General features: G+C 35.2%; 1 protein-coding gene across 1 annotated transcript in view; it reads left to right on the top strand.

Moving 5' to 3' along the window:
* The window catches only part of AFG2A (AFG2 AAA ATPase homolog A), a 342,950-nt gene that overhangs the window by 264,386 nt on the left and 64,205 nt on the right, over positions 1-14,359 (top strand). The window contains exon 15 of the mRNA XM_060012953.1: positions 12,628-12,792. Coding sequence (XP_059868936.1) covers positions 12,628-12,792 — 165 coding nt within the window. The remainder of the gene's footprint in view (positions 1-12,627; positions 12,793-14,359) is intronic.

The following is a 14,359-nucleotide window of genomic DNA, read 5'->3' on the forward strand; positions in this document are numbered from 1 at the left end:
GTAGCAATATTTTCTTAGATCATTCTCTCAAGGCAAAAGAAGTAAAAGCCAAAATAAACAAATGGGACCTAATCAAACTTAAAAGCTTTTGCACAGCAAAGGAAACCCTCAACAAAATTGAAAGACAACCTATGGAATGGGAGAAAATATTTGCAAATGATGAGACCGACAGGGGCTTAATATCTAAAACGTAAAAACAGCTTACACAGCTCAATATCAAAAAACAACCCAGTCAGAAAATGGGCAGAAGACCTGAATAGACATTTTTCCAAAGAAGACATACAGATGGCCAACAGGCACATAAAGAGATGCTAAACATGGCTAATTATTAGAGAAATGCAAATCAGAAAACACAAAAAACATTTCCAGGGCTTCCCTGGTGGTGTAGTGGTTAAGAATCCGCCTGCCAATGCAGGGAACATGGGTTCGAGCCCTGGCCCGGGAAGATCCCACATGCCGCAGAGCAACTAAGCCCGTGCGCCACAACTACTGAAGCCCGTGCACCTAGAGCCCGTGCTCCACAGCAAGAGAAGCTACCGCAATGAGAAGCCCACGCACTGCAATAAAGAGTAGCCCCCGCTCGCCGCAACTAGAGAAAGCCTGCGCACTGCAACGAAGACCCAGCGCAGCCAAAAATAAATAAATAAATTTATAAAAAATAAACACACCCACACACACAGAGCTAGGATCCCACATTTAAAAAAACATTTCCAGAAGTCAGCTATGTTCTCTAGGCTGAATAATGTGTATCCGCAACATGAAAAGATTTAATAAATACAAGCATGTTCTAGGGCCTCCTCTCTTAATGATTCCTTTATCAGATTCCTATTGAAGAGAGCAAGCCTATTTCTATAACTTCTCCCTTCTCTATTACGAAAGGGCTATGAATTGAGCATTTCAGAGACTATGATAAGAAGCAGGAAGAGGCAAGTAGAGACTTGTTAAATAGTAATCCTGTTTAAACATTGAAATATAAATATAAATATAAATCAAGAATCTGTATTTTAACCTGACTTGTCTACCGTTATTCTAACCTCGTGGTTTTAGAACATCTATTCGTTCATTCATTTAAAGAACATTAATGTCTACCATGTGCCAGGTATTAGGATCCAAAGATAACTGGCGTTCCCTATATTCAAGGAGCACAGTCAAATACTGGAATAATTATACAGGAACAGGAACAGTGGTAATAGCATCTAAATTGAAGCATGCATGCCATGTGCCAAGCACTGTGCTGAGCCCTTTATATAGATTATGTCATTCAATTCCTAGGGTCATCCTCTGAGTAACTAGTACTGTTAAGGATTTTAAGGTACCAAGGGGTTTAAATGATTTATCTAAACACACAGCTAATACATGATGGAGCTAGAATTTTAACCCAGTTAGGCTGATTCTTTTGCCCTCACTTTTTTTTTTTTTTGACATTTATAAAATTTATTTTGGTAAAATATTCATAACATAAAATTTACCAATTTAGTCATTTTAAAGCGCACAGTTAGGTGGCATAAAATATATTCACATTGCTCTACTACTACCACCATCCATCTGCAGATATTTTTCATCTACAGATCTTTTTCCATTTCCCCTAAATAAACCTCCATACACATTAAACAATAATTTTCCATTCCCCCACTTGGTTTGCTTCCACCTTTTGTGTATTGTGAATAATGATACTGTGAACATGGGTGTACAAATATCTATTAGAGTCCCTGTTTTTAATTATTTTGGGTATATACTCCAAAGTGGAATTGCTGAATCAAAAGGTGTAAAAGTCAATTTAAAATTTTTTTCATGACCACCACATCGTTTCCGTAATGGCTGCCCATTTTACAATACATTCAAACCAACAGTGCACAAGGATTTTCTGTATATCCTAACACTTGTGATTTCCTGTGGTTTTGTTTTAATGATAATGGATGTACATGGTATCTCATTGTGGTTCTGACTTGAAACTCCTTAGTGATTAGTAATGTTGAAAATATTTTCATGCGATTATTAGCCACCGATACATCTTTGGAAAATTCATGTCTTTTGGGCATTTAAAAAATCTGATTGTTTCATTGTTGAGATGTAGGAGTCATTTATATATTTGGATATTAACCCCTTATCAGATATATGATTTGATGGTGTCTTTGGTGCACCTTAAAAAAATATTTATTTATTTCAGTTTATCTGTTTTTCTTTTGTTGCCTGTACATTTGGTGTCATATCAAAGAAATTATTTCTAAATCCAAGGTCATGAAGGCTTTCCTGTATTTTTTAATAGTTTAACTGTTTTAGCTCTTATGATTAGGTTTTTGATCCAACTTAATCATTTTTTTAATAAAATGTAAGGTAAGGATCCACCTTCATTATTTTCCATGTGGATATCCAGTTTCCTCAATAAGATTTGCTGAAAAGACAGTCCTTTCTTCAATGACTGGTCTGTGTATCCTTTTCAAAAATCATATGACCACATTAGTGAGGGCTTTATAAGGGGCTCTCCATTCTGTTCGATAGGTTTATGTAACTCTCCTTGGATAAGTAACACAGTGTCTTGATTGATGTAGGTTTTTAGGAAGTTTTGAAATTTGGATGTGTGAGTCCTCCAACTTGTGTTCTTCTATAACAAGATTGTTTTGGCCATTCGGGGTCCCTTGAAATTCGTTATGAATTTTAGTCTTCTAACTCTACAAAAAATGCTATTTTCACATTTGAATCTGTGGATTGATTTGTATGGTTTTGACATCTTAACAAAATTAAATCTTTCAATCTTTGAACATAGACGTCTTTCCATTTATTTGTGTCTCCTTTAAATTTTTCAATTTTGCCCTCACTTTTAACCTGTATGCCAAATTACAAGTTATATAGTACTCAGAAGAGTTATAGAACATTGTATAAAAGAGAAGACTTTTAAGCTGAAACTTGAACAAGAGGCGAAGCTTACCTGATAGGCTATGAGATAAAAGCATTCAGAGCAGAGAGAGAATTATGTGTGAGAGCAAGGATGCAGAAAGCAGCATGGAGTTTGGCTAACTGTAAGTGTTTAGAGTCCTTAGAGCCACAGGGTGAAAAAGGAAAAGTGGCTGCAGATGAGTTGGGAGAGTTACACCAAAATTACAGAAGCTTGAAATATTATACTTGAATTTGACTTTTTCCCTTGAGGTGCCCTTAAATGGTTAGAAAATAGGAAGTTACAGTATTCGCAGTTACAGTGATCAGTTTAGTAGTGATGTAGATAGAGAGGGAGAAGAAGGAAAGAGTAAGACTGCAGGCAGGAAAAACAACTAGCAGGGTAGTTATGGTATTCTAGACAAGAGATTATGTTGGCACGACTTCATTGAGTAAACATGTATTGAGTGCCTTGAATGTGCTATTGCTGAGTTTACATTGTTGAATAAAAAAGTATGATACCTGCCATTACATACTGCCTACAATCTACTGGGAAAGACAGACAGGAAACAAACAAATATATAATAAAGAAGACAGAGTAGAAGTAACAGTTTCAAGAGAGATTTAAGAGGTAGAATTAACCACACCTATTAATCAGTTGAATTTAGAGTGAGAGAGATACCTAAAGTCCAGGGTTTCTTTGAAATAAATCAGAGCCGTTACCAAGGACCCACCTCTCTCCCTAGTTTCTGGAACTGTTTTCTCCATGAATCATGATATATTGATATGTTTTCATTAGAGTAAAATGTAAAGGCTCAGTGCTGCTTTTCTTTATAGAAGAAAGACGTTTCCTGCACTCACATACACACCCTTGTTGATCATTTTATTTATTTCTTTTAAAGGGGGTAGGAAAATTATGTTTTCTGAACAGCAACCTATGCCAGACACAGGACTAGATGATCGACATACATCATTTCCCATAATCCTTCTAAAAGCCTTGTTGATCATTTTAAATGAATGAGAGCCAATGGAACCTGATTCTTCAAAGTGTCTGTTTTAATGCTTTGGTATGAACAAGTATTTCTCTGCTAATTAGATTAGGACATTGATAGAATATAAAATTACAAATGTTGAACTTCAGAATTTATAAAAAAAGAAAAGGTAGCCCTTTAACTGTGGTAAAGGTAGCCCTTTAACTGTGACCTTTACAAAATGAACTGAGTTCATTTTGTAAAGGTCAGACGAAGAAAAGGTAGTAGTATTAGTTTAAGTAGTGTAACTACTAAAATTGTAATAACACATTTTCAGTAAAGATCATATAATGTAATCAGGCATTGCCTTGAGTAAGATAATATATGGAATTGGGTCTAGAAGGCCCATTTAAAAGGTCACCTAATACAGTAATTCTTACTGTGAGGTGCGCAAGCAGATTTCACTTGAACTCAATGGAATTATTTGCAGAATTGTGTGGGGATGTTTTCTCATCTTGTATATTTTGAGGGAAATTCTTGTCAGAAGTATATAGGCCTCTCTGATTAAAGAACCACCATCATTTTCACACATGAGGAAACTGAGGCTGTGAGAGGTATAGAGACTTCCCCAAGGTCTTGAATAGGTCCTCTTGAAAAGGCAGTTTGCCCGACAGTTTTTAAAATAGAGTTAATGTAAGACTGCAGTGTCTATGACCTTGCGGCCAGAAGCGTTCAGGGTATTAGGAAGCCTGGGCTTGTTTCTTCATTAGAATTGTCATATGGTGATTTTAAAATATCAGAACATGCCATCATTCAGAATACATTCTTTCACCCTAATATTGCAGAACAGTATCTTTAAAGAAATTCTAGGAAGGGTGTTAACTCATTCAGGATTTTACAGGAAGGAAAGCTCTTTCCTACCTTTTTTTAAGCTAACTTTCACTGACAAGATCAAGCCAGAAAAAGCCTAGCTGGCTGATGGCCCAGACAAGGTTATAATCGTTCAAGTGTCCTCAACCTGCATTGCCCGGGGACAGCTACAACTTGGGGGGGCGGGGGGGGGGGGGCACAGATGCATGCTGAGTGTTGTTCCAGTGACTTAGATGATGTGTGCGCTCTATATCCTTTGCTGTGTTGTTCTTGCAGCTATTAGAAAGGAAATTTTAAAATAGCCTAGAATGACTAGTTTTCCCAGAAAGGTGAAAAGGATAACCTCAACTTTAAAAAACTAATCAAGCCATTCGCAGCTGTATCCCCAGCAGCTAAAACAGAGCCTGGCATAGAGTAGCTGTGTAATAATTTTTTTGATGAAAGAAATATTTAAATTTATTGTGTTACCTGTGTCATATTTCAGAACAAGAATTTTTTTTCTTTGTCCATTGATACTGAGTATCATATTGTACTGGAAAGATAGTAAAGTAAAAAAGGTATGATTCAATATTCAAAGACCTCCTGATTTCAGTTCAATTTCTGTCATTCATTGCATGATCTTGGGCCTCATTTTCTTTTTCTTAACGGGGGTATATCTAATTCACAGAATTTAGAGTCATATTAAATGAAATACACTATGTGAAAATTGCTTTATAGATTCTTAAGAGCTATATAAATAATTAATGTTATTCATCTTAGATAATATTTTTAATAATTTGAAAAAATATGTTTACTGGTATCATCCTAATTTCCTAAATCCTGTATTTATTTGTTTTGGGTAGGGAAGAAGTGATCCCCATGATTGAAATGCAGTTTTGAATTCTATGATAAAGTACATTTCAAGGAAGATGATCTTGCATCATTTCTACCTAATGAACTAATGTTAGGTGTGGGGAATAGTCTGAAAATAATTAAAGCATTCATTTTTAAACAAAGGCACTGTATTTACTATGCATTTGTTAATTGACTTTTTGCTGGCTAATTTGTACATGACTTAAGAATTAATAGATATTTGATAAACACTCAGCATGTTCTAGGTATTGTGATATGTGCAAAAAGTATACAGCAGCATTTTTCAAAGTGGAAATGTAATGTTAGCTTTTGAGATGTTCTGTGATTAGAATGTGGGATAGAATTTCTATCTGCTACTGCAGTTCTCTCTTGGAGATTTTTCATACCCATTAGTATTGGCTCCAAAAATTCCTGCATGTAGAAACCTGTTTAATTTTGTTTCTACCCAGTGTTTCCCTAACTTATTTTAACAAGAAAATCCTTTTTTTCATTATATCTGCTAACATTTACCCAAGCATTTTATGAGACACCTGTATAAGATATATGGTATGGACTCCATGAGTTTTAACGTTCTGTTTGGAACTCTAAACATAAATATAAGGTAATTTAAAAAAAAGAAGGAGAGAGAGTCCAAGAAGATAATCTTTTTAGATAGAGAAGATCTGAAAACATCTCTAATGCCCTTAAGTTTACTGATGTATAACACTGAGAACCTAACAAATGCAAGTTTAAACAACTTTATTTAGTTATAATTTACACACAATAAACTGCATCAACTTAAAGTGTACAATTCAGCTAATTTACTATATGTGAACCTGTGAAGCGACCTCTGCAATCCAGATGTAATAGAACATTTCAGTCAACCTAAAAGGTTCCTTTTGCTCCTTGGCAATCCATCTTTCCCTCTACCCTAGGCTCCAAACAACCACTTGTCTGCTTTTTGTATAGATTAGATTGAATTTTTAAGTATCTTATATAAATGGAATTTATAGCATGTATTTTTCAATGTCTGGTCTCTTTAACTCAGCACAATGATTTTGAGACTTGTGCATGTTATTGAGTGTATCAGTAGTTTTTCTTTTTTATTGCCGAGTGGTATTCTATTATATATAAGTACATATTTTGTTCCTTCATGAAATGGTAGACATTTGGATTATTTACAGCTTGGGGCTATTGTGAACAAAGCTGCTATGAACATCTATGTACAGATCTGCATGGCTATACGTTTTTGTTCCTCTCAGATAAATACCTAGTAGTAGAGTAGCTGGGTGGTTATGGTGGGGAACTTTCTAAGAAACTGCCAGTTTTCCAAAGTAGTTGTACTGTTTTATGTTCCCCTTAAGAGTGTATAAGTTCTAGTTTCTCCATATCCTTATTCAATCTTTGGTGTTGTCAGTGTCTTTAGTTTTAGTCATTGTTATGAGAAGGTAATGATATCTCATTGTGGCTTAAATTTGCATTGATCTGATGACCAATGATTCTGAGCAGCTTTTTTTATTTATTTATTTATTTATTTATTTATTTTTGGCTGTGTTGGGTTTTTGTTTCTGTGCGCGGGCTTTCTCTAGTTGCGGCGAGCGGGGGCTACTCTTCATCGCGGTGCGCGGGCTTCTCATTGTAGTGGCTTCTCTTGTTGCAGAGCACAGGCTCTAGACCTGCAGGCTCAGTAGTTGTGCCTCACGGGCTTAGTTGCTCCGCGGCATGTGGGATCTTCCCAGACCAGGGCTCGAACCCATGTCCCCTACATTGGCAGGCAGATTCTTAACCACTGCACCACCAGGGAAGCCCCTGAGCAGCTTTTTACTCAACACTTACTTGCCAACCCTATAGCTTCTTGTATCTGAATCTGTTCAGATTTTTTGCCCACTTTCTATCGGGTTGTTTATTTTCTTATCACTGAATTTTAAGTGTTCTTTTTATATTTGGATACAAGTTTTTTGTCAGATATAACTATTGTGAATATTTTATCCCAGTCTGTGGCTTGCCTTTTTATCTTCTTAAAGGTATCTTTAGAAGAGAAGAAGCGTTTATTTTTATAAAGACCAGTTTATCAATTTTTTTCGTTTATACTTCTAGAAGTTTGTAGTTTTAGCTCTTACACTGAGATTTATGATCCATCTCAAGTTAATTTTTGAGTATATAGGGTGAGGTAGGGGTCAATGTTCATTTTAAAAATATGAGTATCTAGTTGTTGAGCATCATTGCTTAAAATACTTTCCTTTCCTCATTGAATGCATTAATAATAAAAATCAATATGAATTCCTTATTCTGTTCTATTAATCTTTTATTTCTGTCTTCTAGACCTTATCACACTATCTTGTTTCTCTATTAGCGTTGTAAGTTTTGAAGTCAGGTAAGTCCTTCAACTTTGTTCTTTTTTTAGGTTGCTTTCACTATTCTCAGTCATTTGCATTTCCATATAAATTTTATAATCAGTTTGTCACTTTTTAAAAAAGTCTTTGTGTAATTTTGATTGGAATTGCATTGAGCCTATAGATAAATTTGGAAAGAAAGAATATCTTCATAATTCTGAGTCTTCCAATGAACATGGTATATATCTGTCTGTTTAAATAGGTCTTGTTTAATTTCTCTCAACAGTGCTCTGTAGTTTTCAGTGAAGCATTCTTTTGTTAATTTTATTCCTGTCTTTTATATTTTTTATATATTTCCATAAATTGGATTTTTTAAACTTCATTTTCTAGTTAGTTTGCTGCTTGATACATTTTTTCTAATATTAAACTTGTATCCTGTAATCTTGCTATTAGTTGTTTTGTAGATTCCGTAGGAGTTTTATATAAACTCTCATGTTATCTACAAATGAGGATAGTTTTACTTTTTACTCTTCCAAGTTCTATACTTTCTTCCCCCCATACCCTCCCTACTCTGGTTTCACCTTATCGCAAAGGCTAGTATCTCTATTATAATGTTTGGTGAAAGTGGTGTTTTTTACCTTGTTCTTGATCTTAGGTATAAAACATTAAATATTTTGACAATTATGATGTGATGTTACCTGTAGGTTTTTTTATTTTATTTTATTTTACTTTTATTTATTTATTTATTTTTGGCTGTATTGGGTCTTCGTTGCTGTGTGCAGGCTTTCTCTAGTTACGGCGAGCAGGGCTACTCTTCATTGAAGTTCATGGGCTTCTCACTGTGATGGCTTCTCTTGTTGTGGAGCACAGGCTCTAGGCACACGGACTTCAGTAGTTGCAGCACGCAGGCTCAGTAGTTGTGGCTCACGGGCTTACTTGTTCCACGACATGTGGGATCTTCCCGGACCAGGAATTGAACCCATGTCCCCTGCATTGGCAGGTGGATTCTCAACTGCTGTGCCACAAGGGAAGCCCTACCTGTAGGTTTTTGTAATACCATTTATTATATTGAAGAAGTTCCCTTCTGTTCCTAGTTTGCTGAGAGTTTTCTTATTTTGAGTAGATCTTAAACTTTGTCATTTGTTTTTTCTGCACATATTAAATGATCATATTGTTTTTCTTCTTTATTCTGTTTACTGTGGTGAACTATATTCATTGGATTTTGAGTGTTAAACTAACCTTGCATTCTGGGGATAATTCTTAGTTATGATGATTTATCCATTTTATATATTGTTAGATTCTATTTGCCAATGTTTTTAAAGGGTTTTTAGGTCTATATTTATGAAGGTATCATTAATCTGTAATCTTCAATTTTTGTAGTATCTTTGTCAGGTTTTGGAGTTAGTATTATGCTGGCTTTATAAAACAAGTTGAGATGTGTTCCCATCTCTGTATTCTAAAGTGATTGTATAATTTTGATGTTATTTCTTCTTTGGTAAAATTCAGAAGGGAAATCATATGGGCTTGGATTTTTCTTAACACATTTTTGACTGGAGACGTATTAACAGCCACAGGCGTTAGTTTCTGCAAAAATCCCCTGGTCAATAATGTGTTAGTGGAAAGGTTGGTTACGGTGGATTCAATTTTTTGATGAGTTCAGTTTCATTTTTAAAAATAAATGTAGGGCTATTCTGATTTTCTGTTTCATTTTGTACCTGAATTTTTCAAGAAATTTGTTTCTTTTTATCATCATAAAGTTGTTTATAATATTCTATTATTATCCATTTACTGTCTTTAGGATCTGTAGTGATAACCCTTCTTTCATTTCTGATGTTGATGATTTGTTCTCTCTATCCTTGTTCAGTCTAGCTAGAATTTAATCAATTTTTTAAATCTTTGTAGAAAACTACACTTGCCTTTGATTTTCTCTCTTGTTTGTTTCCCATTTCATTGATTTCTGCTCTCATGTTCATTATTTCCTTCCTGTACTTACTCTTGAAACTTAGGTCATTGCTTTTAGACTTCTTTCCTACTATAAGCATTTAAAGTTATAAAATTGCCTCTAAGCACTGCTTTAACTATATTCCACAAATCTTCATATGTTAGATTTTCATTATCATTCAACTTGAAACATTTTCTCATTTCTTTTGTGATATCTTCTTTGACCCATGGTTTATTTAGAAGTATGTTGTTTAATTTCCAGTGTGTTTGGGGTTTTCCTCTATGTCCTATTTTTATTCATGTCTAACTTACTCTTCTCATAGAGTTCTACTCTGTATGATTTCAGTCCTTTTGAATTTGTTGAGTTTTGTTTTATGGCTTATCATATGGGCTGTCTTGGTGAATATACCAAGTGTACTTGAAAAGAATATGTGTTCTGCAGTTGTTGGGCATAGCGCCCTATAAATAAATATCAATTAGGTCAAGATGATTGATGGTCTTGTTAGATCCTCTCTGTCTTACTGATTTGTTTTCTAGTTCCATCAATGCTAAGAGAGGAATGTTAAAATCTCCTGTTATGATTGTGGAATTATATATATTTATCTTTTTAAACCTGTCAATTTTTGCTTTATATATGTTGAGGCTCCATTATTAGGAACATATGTATTAAGAAATATGAAGGTTCCGAGACTTTACCCTATTTGAAAGCTAACAAGTTAGTCTGCCACAATTTCATAGAATCTGGCAAAAGGCTTGAGACTCCTGAGCCAGAGACAGAGGACAGTTTATTACTCACAGAATATCATCATTTTTTCACCAGTTCCTTAAGAACTAAGTCCCACAGAGCAACCATATGAGGTTTCAATGTTTGTATTTTCTGTAATGTTTAATGTATGGCCCAGCTACATTTTCAGGATTTGGAGGTTTGTTGTTGCTGTTGTTGTTGTTTTAGTTTTTATAATTAAAAGAGGTTCATGTCTAAGTTCTTATCTTCCTTACTTTCTGTATTCTATCACACCTTCTTTCTGGATACTTCATATTCATAAGTACACATATAGAAATGTGCTGTTTTTCACTGTTTATAAGTATCTCCTAAATATTCAAGGAGTGCTGTTTCTGATTATGCCAGCAAGAAGAGTAATTTTTTTGGAGATGGAAGGAGTCTACATTTTGGGGGTATATCATTTCTAATCCTTTGATTTCTTCCTGAAGATTCAATTTTCCATCTCATGTCATTTCCCTTCAACCTAAAGAACTTCCTTTAGCATTTTCTGTAATGCAGATCTACTGGAAACAGATTTCCTTGGTTTTCTTTTATCTAAAAATGACTTTATTTTTCCTTCGTTATTGAAGAGTACTTTCACTGGGAATAGAATTCTGGGGTGACATTTTTATTCTTTCAACACTTTAAAGATGTTGTTCTACTGGTTTCTGCCCTCCATTGTTTTAGTTGAGAGTCATTGGTGATTCAAATCATTGTTCCCTGTATTCACTCTGGCAGCATTTAAGATTTTATCTTTGGTTTTCAGCAGTTTGACTATAATGTGTTCATGTATGGTTTTCTTTGTATTTATTTTGTTTGAAATTCACTGAGCTTCTTGATTTTGTGAATTTATGGTTGTTTACTAATTTGGGGGAATTTTCAGCCTCTTCTTCAAATATTTTTTTCTACCCCATCTTCTCTTTTCTTTCCTTACTGGACTCTTATTAGACCTTTTTTGGTCCCACAAGAATGATCTTTGCTTGCAAACCTTACCATTTCACCTTCCTACTTAAAACCTTCCAGTGGCTTCTCATTGCAAATAGAATGCAGACCAGACTCTTCACCATGTTGTTTAAGACCTCATAATCTGCCTGTGACTATCTCTCTAACCTCATTTCCTATGTCTTTTCACTTTATTCACTGTTTCTACCACAGTGGGTTTTTTCTGTCTCTGGAACATGCCAGTCATCTGTGCCTTTGTACTTGAGGTTTCTTTTACCTTGAATGCTCTTTCCCAGATCTTTGTATGGGTGTCTCCTTTGGATATCTGCATAAGTTACCTCCTCAAAGAGGCTTTCTCTGACTACCCCAACTAAAAGCTGCCCCATCCCCTCAAAGCACACACAGATACGTGCACACTTTTGACCCATATCTCTCTTAATAGCTTTATGGAGATATAATTTACATACCACAAAATTCATCCACTTAAAATATAGAATTCAAAGGTTATTAGTATATTCACAGACATGTAACTCTCACTATAGTCAATTTTACACTTATCTGTCTTATTCGTGCTGTTTCCTAGTACCAAGAACAAACTCTGGTGTATAGTACCGCTCAATAGTTTTTTCTGAATAGATGACTTCATTAGCTCTAAGATAGTTCAGGCATTCACCTTCGATAAAATATTAGGGAAGTGCATTTGACTGCCATCAGCTCTAGAAGTATTCTTTGATCTGAGCTATGTTATTTTGTGGGATCTCTGAAAACAGCTTAACCCATATTTGAAGAGTTATTGCAGGAAGTTACCAAAAAAAACCTTTTGATATGATGAATGCAAGTCATATACACATTTCCTCAAAAGACAATAGTCGTCTTTTACTGACCTGACAGTTGCTGAGGAGCAAAAAGCCTTTCCGAAATCCTGTTTTTCTATTTTCAAAAGTACTCTGACATTGTTTATTTGTTTGAATCTTTGAAATAGACTTTAGAATCTCTAGTACTTGTTATATTCATGAGATTCTGGGCATCCTCTTTCCTTGGGTTCCTTCATATGGAATATCAATTCTGAGCTTGGTTAATCTTTGTTGCCCCTTCTTCTTTATAGGCCTTGATGCGGCCTGGAAGAATTGATAGAATCATCTACGTGCCTTTACCAGATGCAGAAACAAGAAGGGAAATATTTAACTTGCAGTTTCACTCTATGCCAATCAGTAATGATGTTGATCTGAATGAACTCATCCTCCAAACAGATACATATTCAGGAGCAGAGGTAAGATAGTTCCCCTTAAAATACCTTGGTGGGAAGAAAGCAGTGCCTTGGGGTCATTAGCAAAGAAAAGCTTGCTTGATGCCAGCTGTTTTAAATAACTGTGTATTAAGTAATCTTAAAACAGGAAATATACTACATTGACTAAATTAAATTGCATTTTACCTGGCCTCTATTATATTTAAATTGTTTTTACCTGGCTTATCTATTTCTCAAAATGTAGTCTTCAGAGAAGCAGCATAATATAGAGGAGAGAACACTGGACTAGAAGTAGAAGATTCTTCTTTTGGGGCTTTTTGTTTTTGTTTGTTTGTTTGTTTATTTTAACATCTTTATTGGAATATAATTGCTTTACAATGGTGTGTTAGTTTCTGCTTTATAACAAAGTGAATCAGTAATACATATACATATATGTCCCCATATCTCTTACCTCTTGCATCTCCCTCCCTCCCACCCTCCCTATCCCACCCCTCCAGGTGGTCACAAAGCACCGAGCTGATCTCCCTGTGCTATGCAGCTGCTTCCCAGTAGCTATCTACCTTATGTTTGGTAGTGTATATATGTCCATGCCACTCTCTCACTTTGTCCTACCTTACCCTTCCCCCTCCCCATATCCTGAAGTCCATTCTCTAGTAGGTCTGCATCTTTATTCCCATCTTGCCCCTAGATTCTTCTGACCATTTTTTTTTCTTTATTTTTTTTTAGATTCCATATACATGTGTTAGCATATGGTATTTGTTTTTCTCTTTCTGACTTACTTCACTCTGTATGACAGCCTGTATGACTTCACTCTGTATGACAGTCCATCCACCTCACTACAAATAACTCAGTTTCGTTCCTTTTTATGCCTGAGTCATATTCCATTGTATATATGTGCCACATCTTCTTTATCCATTCATCTGTTGATGGACACGTAGGTTGCTTCCATGTCCTGGCTATTGTAAATAGAGCTGCAATGAACATTTTGGTACGTGACTCTTTTTGAATTATGGTTTTCTCATTGTATATGCCCAGTAGTGGGATTGCTGGGTTGTGTGGTAGTTCTATTTTTAGTTTTTTAAGGAACCTCCATACTGTTCTCCATAGTGGCTGTATCAGTTTACATTCCCACCAACAGTGCAAGAGGGTTCCCTTTTCTTCACACTCTCTCCAGCATTTATTGTTTGTAGATTTTTTCATGATGGCCATTCTAACCAGTGTGAGATGATATCTCATTGTAGTTTTGATTTGCATTTCTCTAATGATTAATGATGTTGAGCATTCTTTCATGTGTTTGTTGGCAATCTATATATCGTCTTTGGAGAAATGTCTATTTAGGTCTTCTGCCCATTTTTGGATTGGGTTGTTTGTTTTTTTGAAATTGAGCTGCCTGAGTTGCTTGTATGTTTTGGAGATTAATCCTTTGTCAGTTGCTTTATTTGCAAATATTTTCTCCCATTCTGAGGGTTGTCTTTTGGTCTTGTTTATGGTTTCCTTTGCTGTGCAAAAGCTTTGAAGTGTCATTAGGTCCCATTTGTTTATTTTTGTTTTTATTTCCATTTCTCTAAGAGGTGGGTCAAAAAGGATCTTG

The sequence above is a fragment of the Delphinus delphis genome, chromosome 5 (genome assembly GCF_949987515.2).
Source record: "Delphinus delphis chromosome 5, mDelDel1.2, whole genome shotgun sequence".
Taxonomy (NCBI): Eukaryota; Metazoa; Chordata; class Mammalia; order Artiodactyla; family Delphinidae; genus Delphinus; species Delphinus delphis.